Genomic DNA, 14,394 nt, shown 5'->3' with positions numbered 1-14,394 from the left:
TGTTGGGTCTGTGTGTGCCACTATTTGTGTGTAGAGGTCAGAGGTTCTCTCTTTCCAGTATGCGGGTCCCAGGGATTGAACTCAGGTCATCATGTGGCAAGTGCCTATACCCGCTCATCTATCTCGCCAGTGTAAATGATTTTCTTAGGTGCCCAAACTAGATCTAATGACAGGGTGTGGCAACAAAACTTGTAATCCTAGCACTTGGGAAAACTGAGACCAGAAGATCAAGAGTTCACGGCTGTCCTGGGCCACACTGCAGCAAGACCTCATTTAAAAAACAAACAAACCAACCAAAAATGGCTGGAAGATGGTACAGTGGGTAAAAGTGCATTCTGTGCAAGCACGAGGACCTGAGTTTGAATCTCCAGAACCCAGAGAGAAGTAAGACATGCCAACCGGAACGTCTGTGACCCATGGCTCCTAAAGGGAGAGAAAGGATTCCCAGAAGCCAGAGGGACAGTTAGCCTGGCATATGCAACCGAAAACCAGCTGACACCCTGCCTCAGGCAAGGTGGTAAGCAGACAGTGACAGCCTTGGGCTGTTCTCTGACCTCCGCACGAATGCTGTGGCATTCATGAGTCCACATATTCTCCCTCTCCCCCCCACATATCCTCCCTCTCCCTCCACATTGTCCCCTTGTCCCCCACATACCTCCCCCCCGAAGTCTTAGAACTCATTCTCTTTCTGTCTTCCATTTTTTTTAAAGGAATCATTTCTTTTAATTGAATACTTCATTCAGACCACATCCCCTTCTGGATGCTTTTCAGGCAACCATTTGGTCCCCACTTCTCAAGAATGTTACAACTGACTGTATTGAGTGAGCAGGAGCCCCAAATCAGGCCTTTGAAACTGTAAAACAAGCAGCACCTTCCCCCAAACCACCCTCTCCTTTCACTTAGCAAGGAACGGGGAGTTAAAGGATCCAAATTCTACTTTCCAACTGTAGACACCCGAGAACCTGGATGCACTGCAAACACCACAAGCTAGCATATCAGAGATGAAGCAAGGCAGCCCCTACACACTTCAAGGCGAGGCTCTGATCGCTCCTCCCACAGGAACGGCCTCTACTTAATTTCCCAAAGACTTATAAAATCTACCAAAAGGAACACAATGGATCAGCATAAGTCGGCTTACTCACGAGAGACTTTCTTGAGTAACAACTTTTGACTGTTGAGAATGTCACGTTTTTTTTCAAGGCAGCAAAGTCCAGGGCACTCGAGAGGACAGTTGAGCAGCGACCTAGTGTGCTGGGGGTAGGTTTATGTAGGGTGCAGGCGCACACCACACACACCGCTTTTCTTCAGGGTATATGGCAAGCCGCCAAGACCCCTGATCATCAAGGTAAGTTATTGTCTATAGGACAGAGCGTAGAACAGCAGAGGGAAAGGTGCTTTCGTGGAGGGCTATCGGAAGGCGGTTATTGTGCAGAAAGTCCTGAGGCTTAAGCAAAAGGGCGGCGGCAGCTGGGGACTGGGACTTCTAGATACTTGGCTACTGCTTGGTGGCAGCAGAGGCCTCAGTGCCAATTGCTTCCTCCACCGATTGTGCTGGCTCCTCTTCTTCCTCCACTTCGTAGTAGCCAACCTCGTAGTAAACATCCTCGTCCTCCTCCTCCTCCTCCTCCCCATAGTAGTCAATCTCGTAGTAGATGTTCTCATCTTCCTCCTCCTCCTCATAGTAGAAGTCGCCCTCTTCGTAATAGTCGCTCTCCCACTCTTCAGCCCCTTCGTAGTAGACATCGTCTTCCTCGCCCTCCACATAGTAGCTATCGTAGTAGTTATCCGCCTCCTCCTCACTCTCTTCTTTGTCCTCCTTGTCCTCCTTGCCCTCCTTGCCCTCCTCGTAGAAGTTTCCCTTGTCCTCATCCTTGTTCTCACCGTTGGCCTCATTCTCCTCTTGGGGATAGACGGCTGGATACGTCTGCACGCACTCCCGCATGGCTTGGAACTGCTCTACGCAGTCTGACCCCTTGATTTCGTCCGTGCTGTAATGGAAGCAGGCGAAGGCAGATTTGAAGGATTCTCCACAAGGACCGCTGGCCATCCCCCCAAAGCACGGGCAATTCCAGTTAATTTCTCCACTTGGCAGTGTCAAGCGGTACTCCTCATAGGGATCATTGGGGTCGTCGACCACCAGCTCTGCGTTGCTGGGACTTTCGTGGTCTTCTTTGGTCACAAATATGATTTGATCCTTCCCTTCCTGCTGGCAGTAGGCCATGGTAGCTCTGGGTGTTGGTGCTCAGTGCTGCTGGTTGCTACTGACTAGCAGCTTCAAGTTCGCAGCTCACTGCTCGCAATGCTGGAGGGAGTGGCTGTCTCTGTTACACCTTCAGGCTGTGACCTCCTCCCTCTCTGCTCCTCGGCCTGGAGGCGTGGAGGGCGGTTCTAAGGCCCGCAGATGCCCGCCCCTTCCAGGCCGGCTCCGCTGGCCCTCAGTATTTTTTCAAAGGAAAACATAATCCCCTGCGGTTTTGATGAGTACTCCTCAAAGGTCCATGTGTAAAAGTTGGGTCCCCAGCGTAGTGCTATTTATTGGACGGTTCCGGTGAATCTTTAAGCATTCCTGTAGAAACGACTGGAAGACCCTTAGGTTACTGAGGGTATTTCCTGGAAGGGAATAATGAGTCTGAACTCATCCAGGCCCTTTGCATCCTGGGTCATGGTGTGACCACGGTTTCTCTGGTTATGTGCATGTGTCACCTGTCACCGTCATCCACTGGAGCTGCTCAATCTTAGATTTGAATCTCCAGAACCATGAGCCAAAATAGAGCTCTCTTTACTTCCTAAGTTCCCTGGATCAGGCATTTTGTTGTAAAGCTGTCTTATGCGATTCTTCTTTATCTGTACATGAGCTAATTGCAAACTTGGCTGGCATAAGCTTGTTAAAATGAACGTTCCCGGCTTCCGCAACTGAACATGATTGTTGGGTAGGTTAGTGGAGGTACTTGGAAGCTGAATTTTAAAGTAGTTCACTGATCAATAGGAACAGGACAGTTTCCTAATTTGGAAATAAAGAGGTTGTGGATATAAGTTAGAGGAAGTAGGAGTTCTTTAATGGCAGCACAAAGGAAAATGGGTATTTCCTTTCAGTTATTTTTCTTCTGATGCCAACTCTGCTTTATCAAAAGGTAGGCCTGAACTGCGAGCCTGTATTTCTTATTTTGTTTGATTACTGTTGTTTTAAAATTAAAGAGGTGGTCCTTAATGTCCCTCCACCCCCCCCAAAAAAAACCCATGGACATGCCTTTTATTTTTTAATTTTGCAAGTAGAATTCAAACAGTTAGAGCTTCCAGAATGGACAATGACTTGGCGAGCACTGTGACCCAGAACGATGACATACAGCCTAGCCCACAGTCATTGTGCTGTCCAGCCTAAGTCTGGAGTTCCTGGGGGGGGAGCGAAACCACTGAAGGCTTACGTGACTCAGCTGAAGTGCAGCTCAACCATCACTTGCCTCAAAAGCCCTGACTGAGCCCGTGACTCACAGAGGCATGCTCTTCAATTCCACGCTCTGAGACATCTTTGCTCAGGGACGGTGTTGAAAAGCTTCGGAAGGAATCCGAAACTTCAGGCTTGACATTCTGCTCTTTCACCTGCTGTCAGTACAACTATGATAAAGTCATTGCGAGTCTCACATCCACAGCTGTACAGAGGGGACAGTGCAATCCATCCTACCTAGCTAAGGAGAGTGGGCTCCCCCCATTTCACAAGTATTACCAAGATCGGTCGGACCTTGAGCTGGCTGACAGCCACAGGGGCGGGGTGGTCCCTGAAGTGGTTGCATCCTGAAACACCACCAAGGGTGGCTGCGGTGAAGTCAGGAGCCTTCTGTGGCACAAGACTTGGGTTTTCTTCCACAGTAGTGATAATGGAACAGCTTAGGCAGCTGGCCAGATTAGAAACCCGGAAATATTTATGCGATGAGCGAAACTAAAGCAACCAGTCAGTCATTTGACACATCTGCCCAGCGCTGAAAAGACAACCTTCCTTCCTCCCTCTCTCCCTTCCTCCCTTCCTCCTTCTCTCCCTTCCTCCCTTCCTCCATCTCTCCCTTCATTCCTTCCTTTCTCCCCCACCCACCTTTAAAACTAGCATGGTAGCAGAAGCCTGTAATATTAGAATTAGGAGACAGAGACAGGAGGATTAGGAGTTCAAGGCCAGCTTCAGTTAGGTAGCAAGTTCTGGACTATCCTGGGTATGTGAGGCCCTGTATCAAACAATAAGATCAAAGGTTCTAGTCAGGTGACTCCGTGGGTGAAGGCACTAGCTGCAGAAGCCTGGTATCCAGGACCCTCCTCTGCTGTGTTCTGCCTTCTTCTCTCAAGCCTTTGCTAAGCCCGGAGCTCACTGTTCTTTGGCTAGGCTGGTGGCCAGCACACTCCAGAGAGCCTCCTGTCTCCCTCCCACCCAAGCACCAGCACTATGGTTACAGGTTCACAGGGTCACACCTGACGTTTTGTGGGGGTGTGGATAATCTGAACTCCTGTCCCCATCCTCGTACAGCGAGTGCTCTTACCCACTGAGCCATCTCCTCAGCTCAGCTTTCTTTTCTTTTTAAAGGAAAGATTACAGATAGTATCTTCATAGAAAATTATTTTTGAGTTAGCATAAAAAGTTTCACTGTGGGATTTTCATGCATACTTTTTTGTTGATCTTTATAACTGCTTTAAATATTTTTATTTATTGTGTGGCAATTTCATACATGTATAATCCTAACTTTTGTCAAAAACAGTAATTGGAAATGAATGTTTCCTTTTCACCAAACAGTGATGGGAAAATTGGATGCCCATATATAAAAGAATAAAGTAAGACATATATCTCTTACTCTGCACAAAAAGAGGAATTCAAAATGGATAAAAGCTCCCAGTATAGGGGCTGGAGAGATGGCTCAGTGGTTAAGAGCACTGACTGCTCTTCCAGAGAACCCGGGTTCAATTCCCAGCACCCACATGGCAGCTCACAACTGTCTTAAGATCCAGTTGCAGGGGATCTGACACCTTCACACCAATGCACATAAAATAAAGTTAAATAAACCATAAAAATGTTAAAAAAGATCCCAGTATAAAACCCTAAACACTGGAACTTCCCAATGAACATATAGCGAAAACAGTTCAAAATACAAGCATAGGCAAACACTTTCTGAAAAGAACCCCAGTTGTACAGGAAAGAAGTTCAGGGGCTGACAAATGGGATTGGATGAAATCAGAGAGCCACCATAATTTATTGCACTCCTTGATTGATTTATTCGAATAAAAAAGTTATCAAGATTATTAGGTGCTGAGAAGCTGGCTTAGTCAGTAAAGAGCATGTCGGGTGAGCAAAAAGACCTGAGTTCTGATCCCTAACACTCACACAGCTGAATGCTGTGTGTGCCTGTAATCCCAGGGCCAAGGAGACAGAGGTAGGAGAATCCCTGGAACTTGCTGTTTAGCTAATCAGTGAGGCCCAGCTTCAATGAGAGACTCTCAGAAAATAAGGTGGTAGCTTTGTTCATGTGTTCTTTTGTGCAACACCAATATTATTCTTTCCCCAGCACAACTAACCAACAGCTCAAGGAGAAACAGTTAAGGATCATGAAAACGCCCTGTTGTTTATGAAGATCTCCCCTAGAGTTAGTATTTGCCAATGGTTCTTGTCTGCCTGCTTATTCTTGGCTATGATGGTTGCCGTATGATCATTTCCCACAGTTCCTCTTTTCTGAGATTCCGCACTGAATACTTATTAGCCCTTGACATTAAGCTGAAAGCAAGCCCTCCTTCTCTCCGTTTATCTGCTTATCTGGCCAATCAGAACAGACATATGTTCCTATATTTCCATGGCTTTATAACTTAGTACTGAGCTTCATAAGTTTGCTTTGGTGCTATGATTTGCCTCCTCTGTCCTTGAAGAAGGACACCATCTTGTTTTTTTAAAATATTTATTTATTTATTATGTATACGATATTCTGTCTGTGTGTATGTCTGCAGGCCAGAAGAGGGCACCAGACATCATTACAGATGGTTGTGAGCCACCATGTGGTTGCCGGGAATTGAATTCAGGACCTCTGGAAGAGCAGGCAATGCTCTTAACCACTGAGCCATCTCTCCAGCCCGAATGTCGGCATCTTTTTTCCCGTCACTTTCTTCCTTCCTAGCACATAAAAAATATTCTATGCTCCCCTTATGTCTACCATGATCTGTCCCAGAAAGCAGCAGGATCAAACAAACCTCTGATAAACCTCTGACATCCACAGCTGGTTGCATCTGAGACCAGCCTTCTAGCAGTCTTGTGTGTGTATGTGTGTGCAGACACGCGTGTGCACGCGTGTGCGTGAGAGACCAAGCATGCATGCATATGGATGCCATAGACTGGCATCTAGTGCCTTAATCGACCACTTTTTAACCCCCTATAGGCGATTACAATAAAGCAGTCCCACACTAGCTCAGAATGGAGTGTAGTAAAGGGTTCTTTATTTAGTACATGTGGCCACACCCAGGGTGTGCCAATATCTTAAAGGCTGAAGGAGTTCCCACAGCACCCCCTCCTTTTTTTGAGACAGGGTTTCTCTGTGTATCCCTGACTGTCCTGGAACTTACTGTGTAGACTATGCTGGCCTCGAACTCACAGAGATCCACCTGCTTTTGCCCTCCTCCATCCAGGTCTAGGAAGGTGAGCATCCAAACTGGCTAGGCTCCCACAAAGCCAGTACATACAGTAGGATCAAAACCCAGTGCCATTGTCCTTGGCTTCTCAGTAGTCCTCATTGTCCGCCATGTTCAGAGAGGCCGGTTTGATCCCATAGTTTTTCAGTCCCCAGTCCAGCTGGCCTTGGTGAGCTCCCAATAGATCAGCCCCACTGTCTCAGTGGGTGGGTGCACCTCTCACGGTCCTGACTTCCTTGCTCATGTTCTCCCTCCTTCTGTTCCTCATATGGATCTTGGGAGCTCAGTCTAGTGCCCCAGTGTGGGTCTCTGTCTCTATCTCCATCCATCGCCAGATGAAGGTTCTATGGTGATATGCAAGGTATTCATCAGTATTGCTATAGGATAGGGTCATTTCAGGTTCCCTGTCCTCAGCTGCCCAGGGAACTGGTTGGGGACATCTCCATGGACACATGGGAATCCCTCTAGAGTCAAGTCTCTTGCCAACCCTAAAATGGCTCCCTTAATTAAGATATATAGTTTCCTGCTCCCATATCCACCCTTCCTCCATCTCAACCATCCCATTCCCCCCAAGCTCTCCCCATCCTCTCCTTCTCACTTTTCTTTATGTGTTTTAAATGTTAGCCACCTCTCTGAAGTATAGCTGGCCAAGACTTGCTACCATTTTGTAGGCTGTCTCTTCACTCCGGCAGTAGGTTTCCTCTGCTGTGCAGAAGCCCTTTAATTGTATATGATCCCATTTGTCAACTCTTGAAGTTATTTCCTGTACTGTTGGGCTCCTTCTGCGCTCTTTCTTGAAGTGTTTTCTGTAAGGGTCCCTCCAGCAGCTTCAGTTTTTATATTAAGATCTTTATAGAATCATTTTAAAAGGACAATTTAAGAAAGGGTTTGGAGGACTTGCAGGTAGGAGACTGGAGAAGGAAATACTACTTCCAGATTGAAGTCTGGAGATCTGCACAGGCTGTCCCCACACCTGCATCCCCATGCTTATCTGGGTGTTTCAGGAAGCCAGGGAAGTCCTGGGGTATTACACGGGCCTGGAAAGAGTTCTTTCCTGTAGCCAGATTGGACAAGCATTGCAATAGCCAAGCATTTGGTAGACTACGTGGACGAACGTGCCCTCGGTAGTGACTGAAGGTTGCTCCTATCTGCGCTAGCTTCACAGAGTTGAAAAGCTGGCCTTGAAGGACTCAAACTATTTCCACAGAGCTTCAGCCTAGCGAAGATTTAGTTACACAATGCTAAAGAAGCCCTTTTTATTTAAGCAGAAGGACCCAGCGCTGAACAATGGCCCTAGTGTCCGGCATCTGATTAATGACTATCGTGGTTCTGTGGGACTATTCTCAGGAAACACGCGGAAATGTTTAGGCCTCAAGGACTGTGATCTGTGAGATTTGCAAAAATGGAGGGAAGAGGAGAAGTGGATGTGGGCTGATGCTAATACGGGGCTCTTTGTACGGGTTTTTAGTTTTGTATCTCTCAGATTGAAATTACTAAAATTCCAAGTTAATAGAAAAAAATTTGACGCTTCTCATATTTCAGAAACACATAGAATTTGTTTTATTTAGATCATGTTATGGTGGTGCTCAATCTAGCTATGGGAAAAGTATATACCTTTTAATTACCAACTGTTAGACAGAATAGAAAAGAGCATCGAGAGGGAGCCTATAAAGGCAGAGAGTTGCAAAAAAGGAGAGAAATTTAGCAAATAGCTCTTCACAATCGTGATGGACATTTGAAATCCCTTTGATTGGGAGTCATTTCCTATGGTTTACTTCAGTGAGAAATTTTCAGATGTACTTTCTTCTGATCTGGTGTTCCAATTTTTTATTTTTCATTTTCATTTTTTCAAAACTACCTATATATGTGTGTGTTTCTGCGTGGGTGCATGTGCACGGTGAGCTGCCCAACCACCTGTAACTCCAGCCCCAGGGGATATGACAGCCTCTTCTAGATGCAGACACCTGCACTCAGGTTTTCTGCATCATCAAGCCATCTCCTTAGCCCCCCCCCCCATTTTTCTTAAATTTCTATTTTGAGATAGGATAGACTCACCATGTAGTTCTGGTGTTTGGAAAAGTCTGAGTCCCTGTGCGAGGCAGCAGTAGATGCTCCTACCATGAGACAATCAGGGAGAGGAGGACTGGCTCCCGGTTGCAGGGAGGAAGAACAGGTCCAAGTGAATCCATGAATGCTAAAGTATCCCATACCTCAGTGTGGCCACATGTTCCCTCTAAGTTGAGGACACACGGGCCTGTCATCACTCTGTGACCAGCTAGTTTTCTATAGCAAGAGATCCTAACACATTAAGATGACAAATATACATTCTTTGGTCAGCTTGAGGTTTGTGGTGCATGGAAGAAGACCCTAACATTTGATACCGAAAGAGTGCCGGAGGAAGTATTATAGACTGTCAAACAGATGAGAAATTTTCTTTTCTGATCTTGAGGAACAAATTCACTGAAAACAAGTACGCTTTTGGCAGTGCATTTGTATTAGATCCTCTGTCTCCCATCCAAGTGCTAACCAAGGCCAACCCTGCTTAGCTTCCAAGACCATACATTTGGTATTTCAAAGCTCCTTCTGAGGTGTCTGAAAAAAGTATTCATTGAACATTTTTTTGCCTCCTGGTCTATTTATTTGCTTTAAAGTGAACCTCCTGTTTCCACGTTCTTCCATATTCAGAAACACTTCTTAGTTCTATATGCTTAATTTTGTTTTTTAGACCCTGGCATGGTGGCACACACCTTTAACCCCAGCACGTGGGAGGCAGAGACAGGAAGATCTCTGGAAGTTCAAGGCCAGCCTGGTCTACTCATCGAGTTCCTGGACAGCCAGGGCTGCATAATGAGAGCTACTCTGTCTCATCTATTTTTAATTTTAGGATATCATGAAATTCAGTTCCATCTTTAATTAGTGAAAATGTACGAGTCAGAAACTTTCAAAGTTCCCCAATCAAACATAAACTCAGTGACTAAAAGCCACAAGGCTTTCCCCGGGGAGCAAATAAGATGCCAACGGCAGGGATAGGACTCCACACTGCAAGAACTGGTCCTCAGCTCTGACAATACCTTCGAGTCACACTGTGAGCTTTACAGCATCTTAGGATACTAGAAGTGCAGCTGTCCTAGGAGCACAGGAGACTAATGGCGGGCGTGGCAAGGAGAGGGTAGCAAGGTATAAAGGAAGATGCTCAAAGTAACTTATATACTTGTACAAAACAGCCTAATGTGACTCATATAATAATGATGGTGATGGTGGTGATAATAAATAATAACAAACAAACAAATAAATTACACGGTCAGGAAGTCAAACCCAGAATGTTCGGAAGTGGCACGACTGTCAGCAGCTTTTGAAGCTCCCTGGGTAGTCCCCCTCACACCATCCCAAGGCTGAGGAACATGGATCTTGACTGAGACATGATTTTCACCATCTTGCGAAGTGAGCATTGCAAGGAATAAATTCCAAGAGCTGATCTTAGATCGTCTTATAGGCATGTATAATTTATAACTCCAGATTCTGTTCTCTGTCAAATGCAATTTCATATTTATAGAGTCTTTTATGGTATAAAAGGACCACTTTTTAAAAAAGCACTATCTATAAATTTCAGGAATTTTGAATGAAAAAAAAAAAAACGAGTAAACGAGTAGATATGATGGGCACAGAGAGTATCATGGGAAACACATTTGCTAAGCCTGGTGGCACAGGCCTGTAATTCCAGCTACTTGGGAGCCTGGGGCAGGAGACTCAGCAGACTGCTTTCAAGGCCAGGCTGGGCAACTTAGAGCTTGAACAAAAAATGCTCCCACAACCCTTATCGCTCAGGAAACTACAAGGGCTCTATGAGCTCTTTGTTAGGAGGAGCTGGCAATAAAGTCTAAATATGTAGTTGTTTTTCTTCTTTTAAAAAAGATTATTTTTATCTTGTGTTTTGCCTGCAGGTGCATCTGTATATCCTATCAATGCCTGGTGTCCATGAAGGCCAGAAGAGGGGCTAGGAGTCCCTTGAACTGGAATGCTAAGACGGTTGTGAGCCACGATGTGGGTTCTGGAAACCAAATCAGGATTCTCTGCAAGAGCAACAAATGTTCTTAACCACTGAACCGTCTTTCGAGCCCCGAAATACCTAGTCCTTTCTGTGCTCCATCATCATTCTCTTCAATACTGAATCTTGACCATTCCGGAAAGAGAACTTTGGCATCTTAACATAGTGTAAACATAAAGTTTTTTTTTTTTTTTTTTGCAGCTGAAGGTCACTATATGCAGAGAAATAATTGTAATTTCACCTGGTCATAGGATAATACTAGTGAAGACCTCCGTAGAGCAGCGACTGACATTAAGGAGCTCAAGGACCTACTCAGGAAGGGAGCACATCAAGCTTTGAGACTGACTTAATGACTGTGATCAACACCATGACCAAAAGCAGCCCAGGGAGGAAAGGGTCCATTTAAAGCTTTCCATCACAATTCATCATCCAAGGAAGTCAGGGCGGGAAGCTGGAGGCAGGAGCGGAAGCAGAAGCCAAGGGGGGAGTGCTGCTTACTGGCTCGCTCTCCATGCCTGTTCCTTCTGCATTTACCCTGGACCACATGCCCAGGGGTGGCACCACCAAAGTGGCATGGGCCCTTCCACATCAATCAATCAAGAAAAATGCCCTACAGACTTACCAGTCTGATGGGGGCATTGTCTCAATTGAGGTCCCCTCTTCCCAGATGGCTCTGGTTTATGTCAAGTTGACAAAAACTAAACAACAACAACAAAAAAAACCCCAAACAAATAAACAAATAAAAGTAACCAGCACAGAGGCCTTGCCTCGAGTGGGTTTGGGCTGCAGCTCGATGATATAGCGCTTGCCTGCCATGTACGACACACCAAATTCAATCTCCAGACAAGAAGGAAAGTCAAAAGGGAAAGAGAACATTTTTTTTTTGAAAGAGAACATTTTATTAGGATACTGAATTTGCAACTGAATGAAAGAGAACTTTCCATTTCAGCTAAGAATTGACCCTTAGGGAAGACTATATGATAATGGTTCTAGTTAGACATGGCAAAGGGACACAGGGGACCTGAGAACCGTTCGAGCCACTTTGCCCATTTTCTGAAGCAGCTTAGTGACCTTGCTCTCCTCAGAAGAAAGTGACTTTCACAGTTTTCCGCCCCGAATTGGCTCTGCCTCCGCATAGATAGCAGCATTTTGATACGGAGCACTTTACTTCGTTCACCCTGATCCTACTTCCCCCGCCATGTGACCAGTGATTTCCAGCATCAGCTGACCATTGAGTTCTTCTTGGTCTCATCATCCTTTGAAGCATTGTATCTGTTCCTGGCTGTCCTGTTAGTCGTCTCTGAAGGAGCCAGGGCTGTAGAGCCCTTGGTATTTGTAACAAACGGGAGACACCGTGAAAGAATGACTGGAGACACAGATACTGGAGCTGGCCTGCCAGGGCTTAAATCCTGGCCCTTTCTTTAGGTAACACCAAGGAAGCTTCTCGATCTCACGCTGCCTCAGTTTTACCCATCTGTAAAATGGGGATAATGATAACAGAATCTCCCTGACTGGCTATGAGTCTCTCTCACACACACAAAGGCATCAATGCAATGTCTGATGCAGAGTAAACTCTAAAGAAATGGAAACGGGTCCGGAGAGATGTCTCAGCGGTTAAGAGCACTGTTCATGGCCTGATCGCCCTTCCTGCCAGAGGACCCAAGTTCGATTCCCGCTAGACGCATGGTAGCTCGCAGCCATCCGTCCTGAGCTCTGGCGCCCTCTTGTGGGAAAAAAACAACCAACCAACCAAACAAACAAACAAAAGAAATGGAAACGGTTATTTGTAAGTGGTACTTCTCTTCTTTATGGTCCCATCAACAAAAGTCACGAGAGTGATCCTGGGAGCCAGCTCAGCATGTTTTCCAGGGAGGACTGGTGTTGAATACACAGGCTTCCTTCTTTGCTGCCTACCTTCCTTGAATTGATGGTGTTCTCAGGCCAGCACCCATCCACTAGGGAGTGCGATGTTTTCCTTAGGCTATTTAAAAAACATAGAGGGTATAGAGCTTTATCTTTTCCCTCCTGTAGCCAGAACATGGCAGCTGTTGTGTGTTCAATAACTTTGTGGTCTTGTTGGGCTCGTACTGGGGCCAAATATAGCTCCAGGAAGTTGCCAAGAGCATGTGGCTTTGAGAAACCTTCCTTTCCCTCCAAGGGACCTGCAGCAGAAGGGATGTACTACTTACGCCTTTCCAATGGGGGAAAGAAACAACCAGGAACAGTGTAGTTTGCACTTAACAGTGAGCGAGCCACATCTAGCATATGTCCTGTTAGTTAAAGTGCTGGATTAATGGGGTTTGTTAATGGGGTCAAGACCATCACTTCAGTCTCCTGGGCTATTCTTCAAGCATTTACTGGGCACTTGTTAGATACCAGACACTGTGGCATACATAGAAAAGCAAAGCAAGATGGCTGCCCTTTAGGCATCTGGGTGAAGATAGTGCAGTGCTTTGTAGGCTTTTACAGATTAAAGAAGTACCTCTGTCCTCCACTCACAAGGAACTGTATGCTTGACTTTTGTTCCCAGGTCCCGACAAAGGGCTTCCAGAAACTGTCTGATTTCTTGATTGATAAGACTCAAGCAGCATCTTTTGTTCTAATGTTTGGCCTTTGGCATCGTTGTCGAGTGCAGGCTTTTGTGAGTGATGAGGGTGATAGAAGATTCTGGTTGCCCACACACCTCTTTGATTCCTTGGGTGGTAGGAGTCCTCCTTTTCTACTGAGACTACTCTTAGCACTTCGAGATGAGAGCTGATTGCAAAACCAATGAAATCTTGAGTAGCAGAGGCTTAGAACTTTTAGGTCTACACCCCTGAACTTCTGGGGGGTGGGGAGAATAGGCCATGTCTCTTTGATGAGCCCCTAAATGCCCAGACTCAGAGAGAGTCGAGATTGGTTGGGTGCTGGGAGCATGTGGGCATAAGCTCCTGGAGTTCACTCTGTGTTCCTGTTGGAATATTGGTTGAAGATGTGTTACAATTGTTTATGCTGTGGAACATTTGTTTAATGATGCAAAGATGTGTTGCATACTTTTATGTTGCATTTGTTTAACTCTTTGAAGCTCTGATTCTTTGCCTGTCTAAAATACCTGATTGGTCTAATAAAGAGCTGAATGGCCAATAGCTAGGCAGAAGAAAGGATGGGGGCCTGACAGGCAGAGAGAAAAAAATAGAAGAATGAGGTGAGAGAGAGGAACAAGAGAAGGAGAGGAGGACTCCAGGGTCCAGCCACCTAGCTGTACAGCCAGCCACGGAGGAAGAAATAAAGAAAGCTATGTAGAATAGAGAAAGATAAAAGCCCAGAGCAAAAGGATAGACTGGATAATGTAAAAGAAGCTGGCTAGAAACAAGCCAAGGTAAGGCTAAGCATTCATAAGAAAGAATAATTCTCCATGTGATTATTTGGGAGCTGGGTGGGCATGTCCCACAAAAGACCAAAGAGTAAAGAGTTAAAAAACAAAACCAAACCAAAAACCACGTACCTCTTCACCAGGACGCTTGACAATATCCTCTGTAACAAAGTGGTACATGTACTGAAAGGGATGCTTCTGAGTTCTGTGAGCAACTGTAGCAGGTTATAAAGTGGGGGAAGGGGATGATGAGAACCTCCCGAATTTCTAGCTAGTTGATCAGAAACCCCAGATTTTTAGCAGGGTTAGGACTTGCAACTAAGATTTCCGGTGGGAGCAGTCTGGAGGGACT

At 45.8% G+C, this 14,394-nt stretch overlaps 1 protein-coding gene across 1 annotated transcript; it reads right to left on the bottom strand.

The window, feature by feature from the left end:
• Window positions 1–1,209: 1,209 nt before the first annotated feature.
• LOC121439050 (mitochondrial intermembrane space import and assembly protein 40-like) lies at window positions 1,210–2,227 on the bottom strand. Its single transcript, XM_041639543.1, has 2 exons — window positions 1,882–2,227; window positions 1,210–1,572 (listed from the first exon to the last, which is right to left on the bottom strand). The coding sequence occupies exons 1-2, from the start codon at window positions 2,219–2,221 to the stop codon at window positions 1,496–1,498; spliced, it is 417 nt and encodes a 138-aa protein (XP_041495477.1). The 5' UTR covers window positions 2,222–2,227; the 3' UTR covers window positions 1,210–1,495.
• Between the last annotated feature and the right edge of the window lie 12,167 nt (window positions 2,228–14,394).

The sequence above is a fragment of the Microtus oregoni genome, unplaced genomic scaffold (genome assembly GCF_018167655.1).
Source record: "Microtus oregoni isolate MIOR12 unplaced genomic scaffold, Mior012 000059F_ref0000304, whole genome shotgun sequence".
NCBI lineage: Eukaryota > Metazoa > Chordata > Mammalia > Rodentia > Cricetidae > Microtus > Microtus oregoni.
This window is presented reverse-complemented; position numbering and strand designations above follow the sequence as displayed.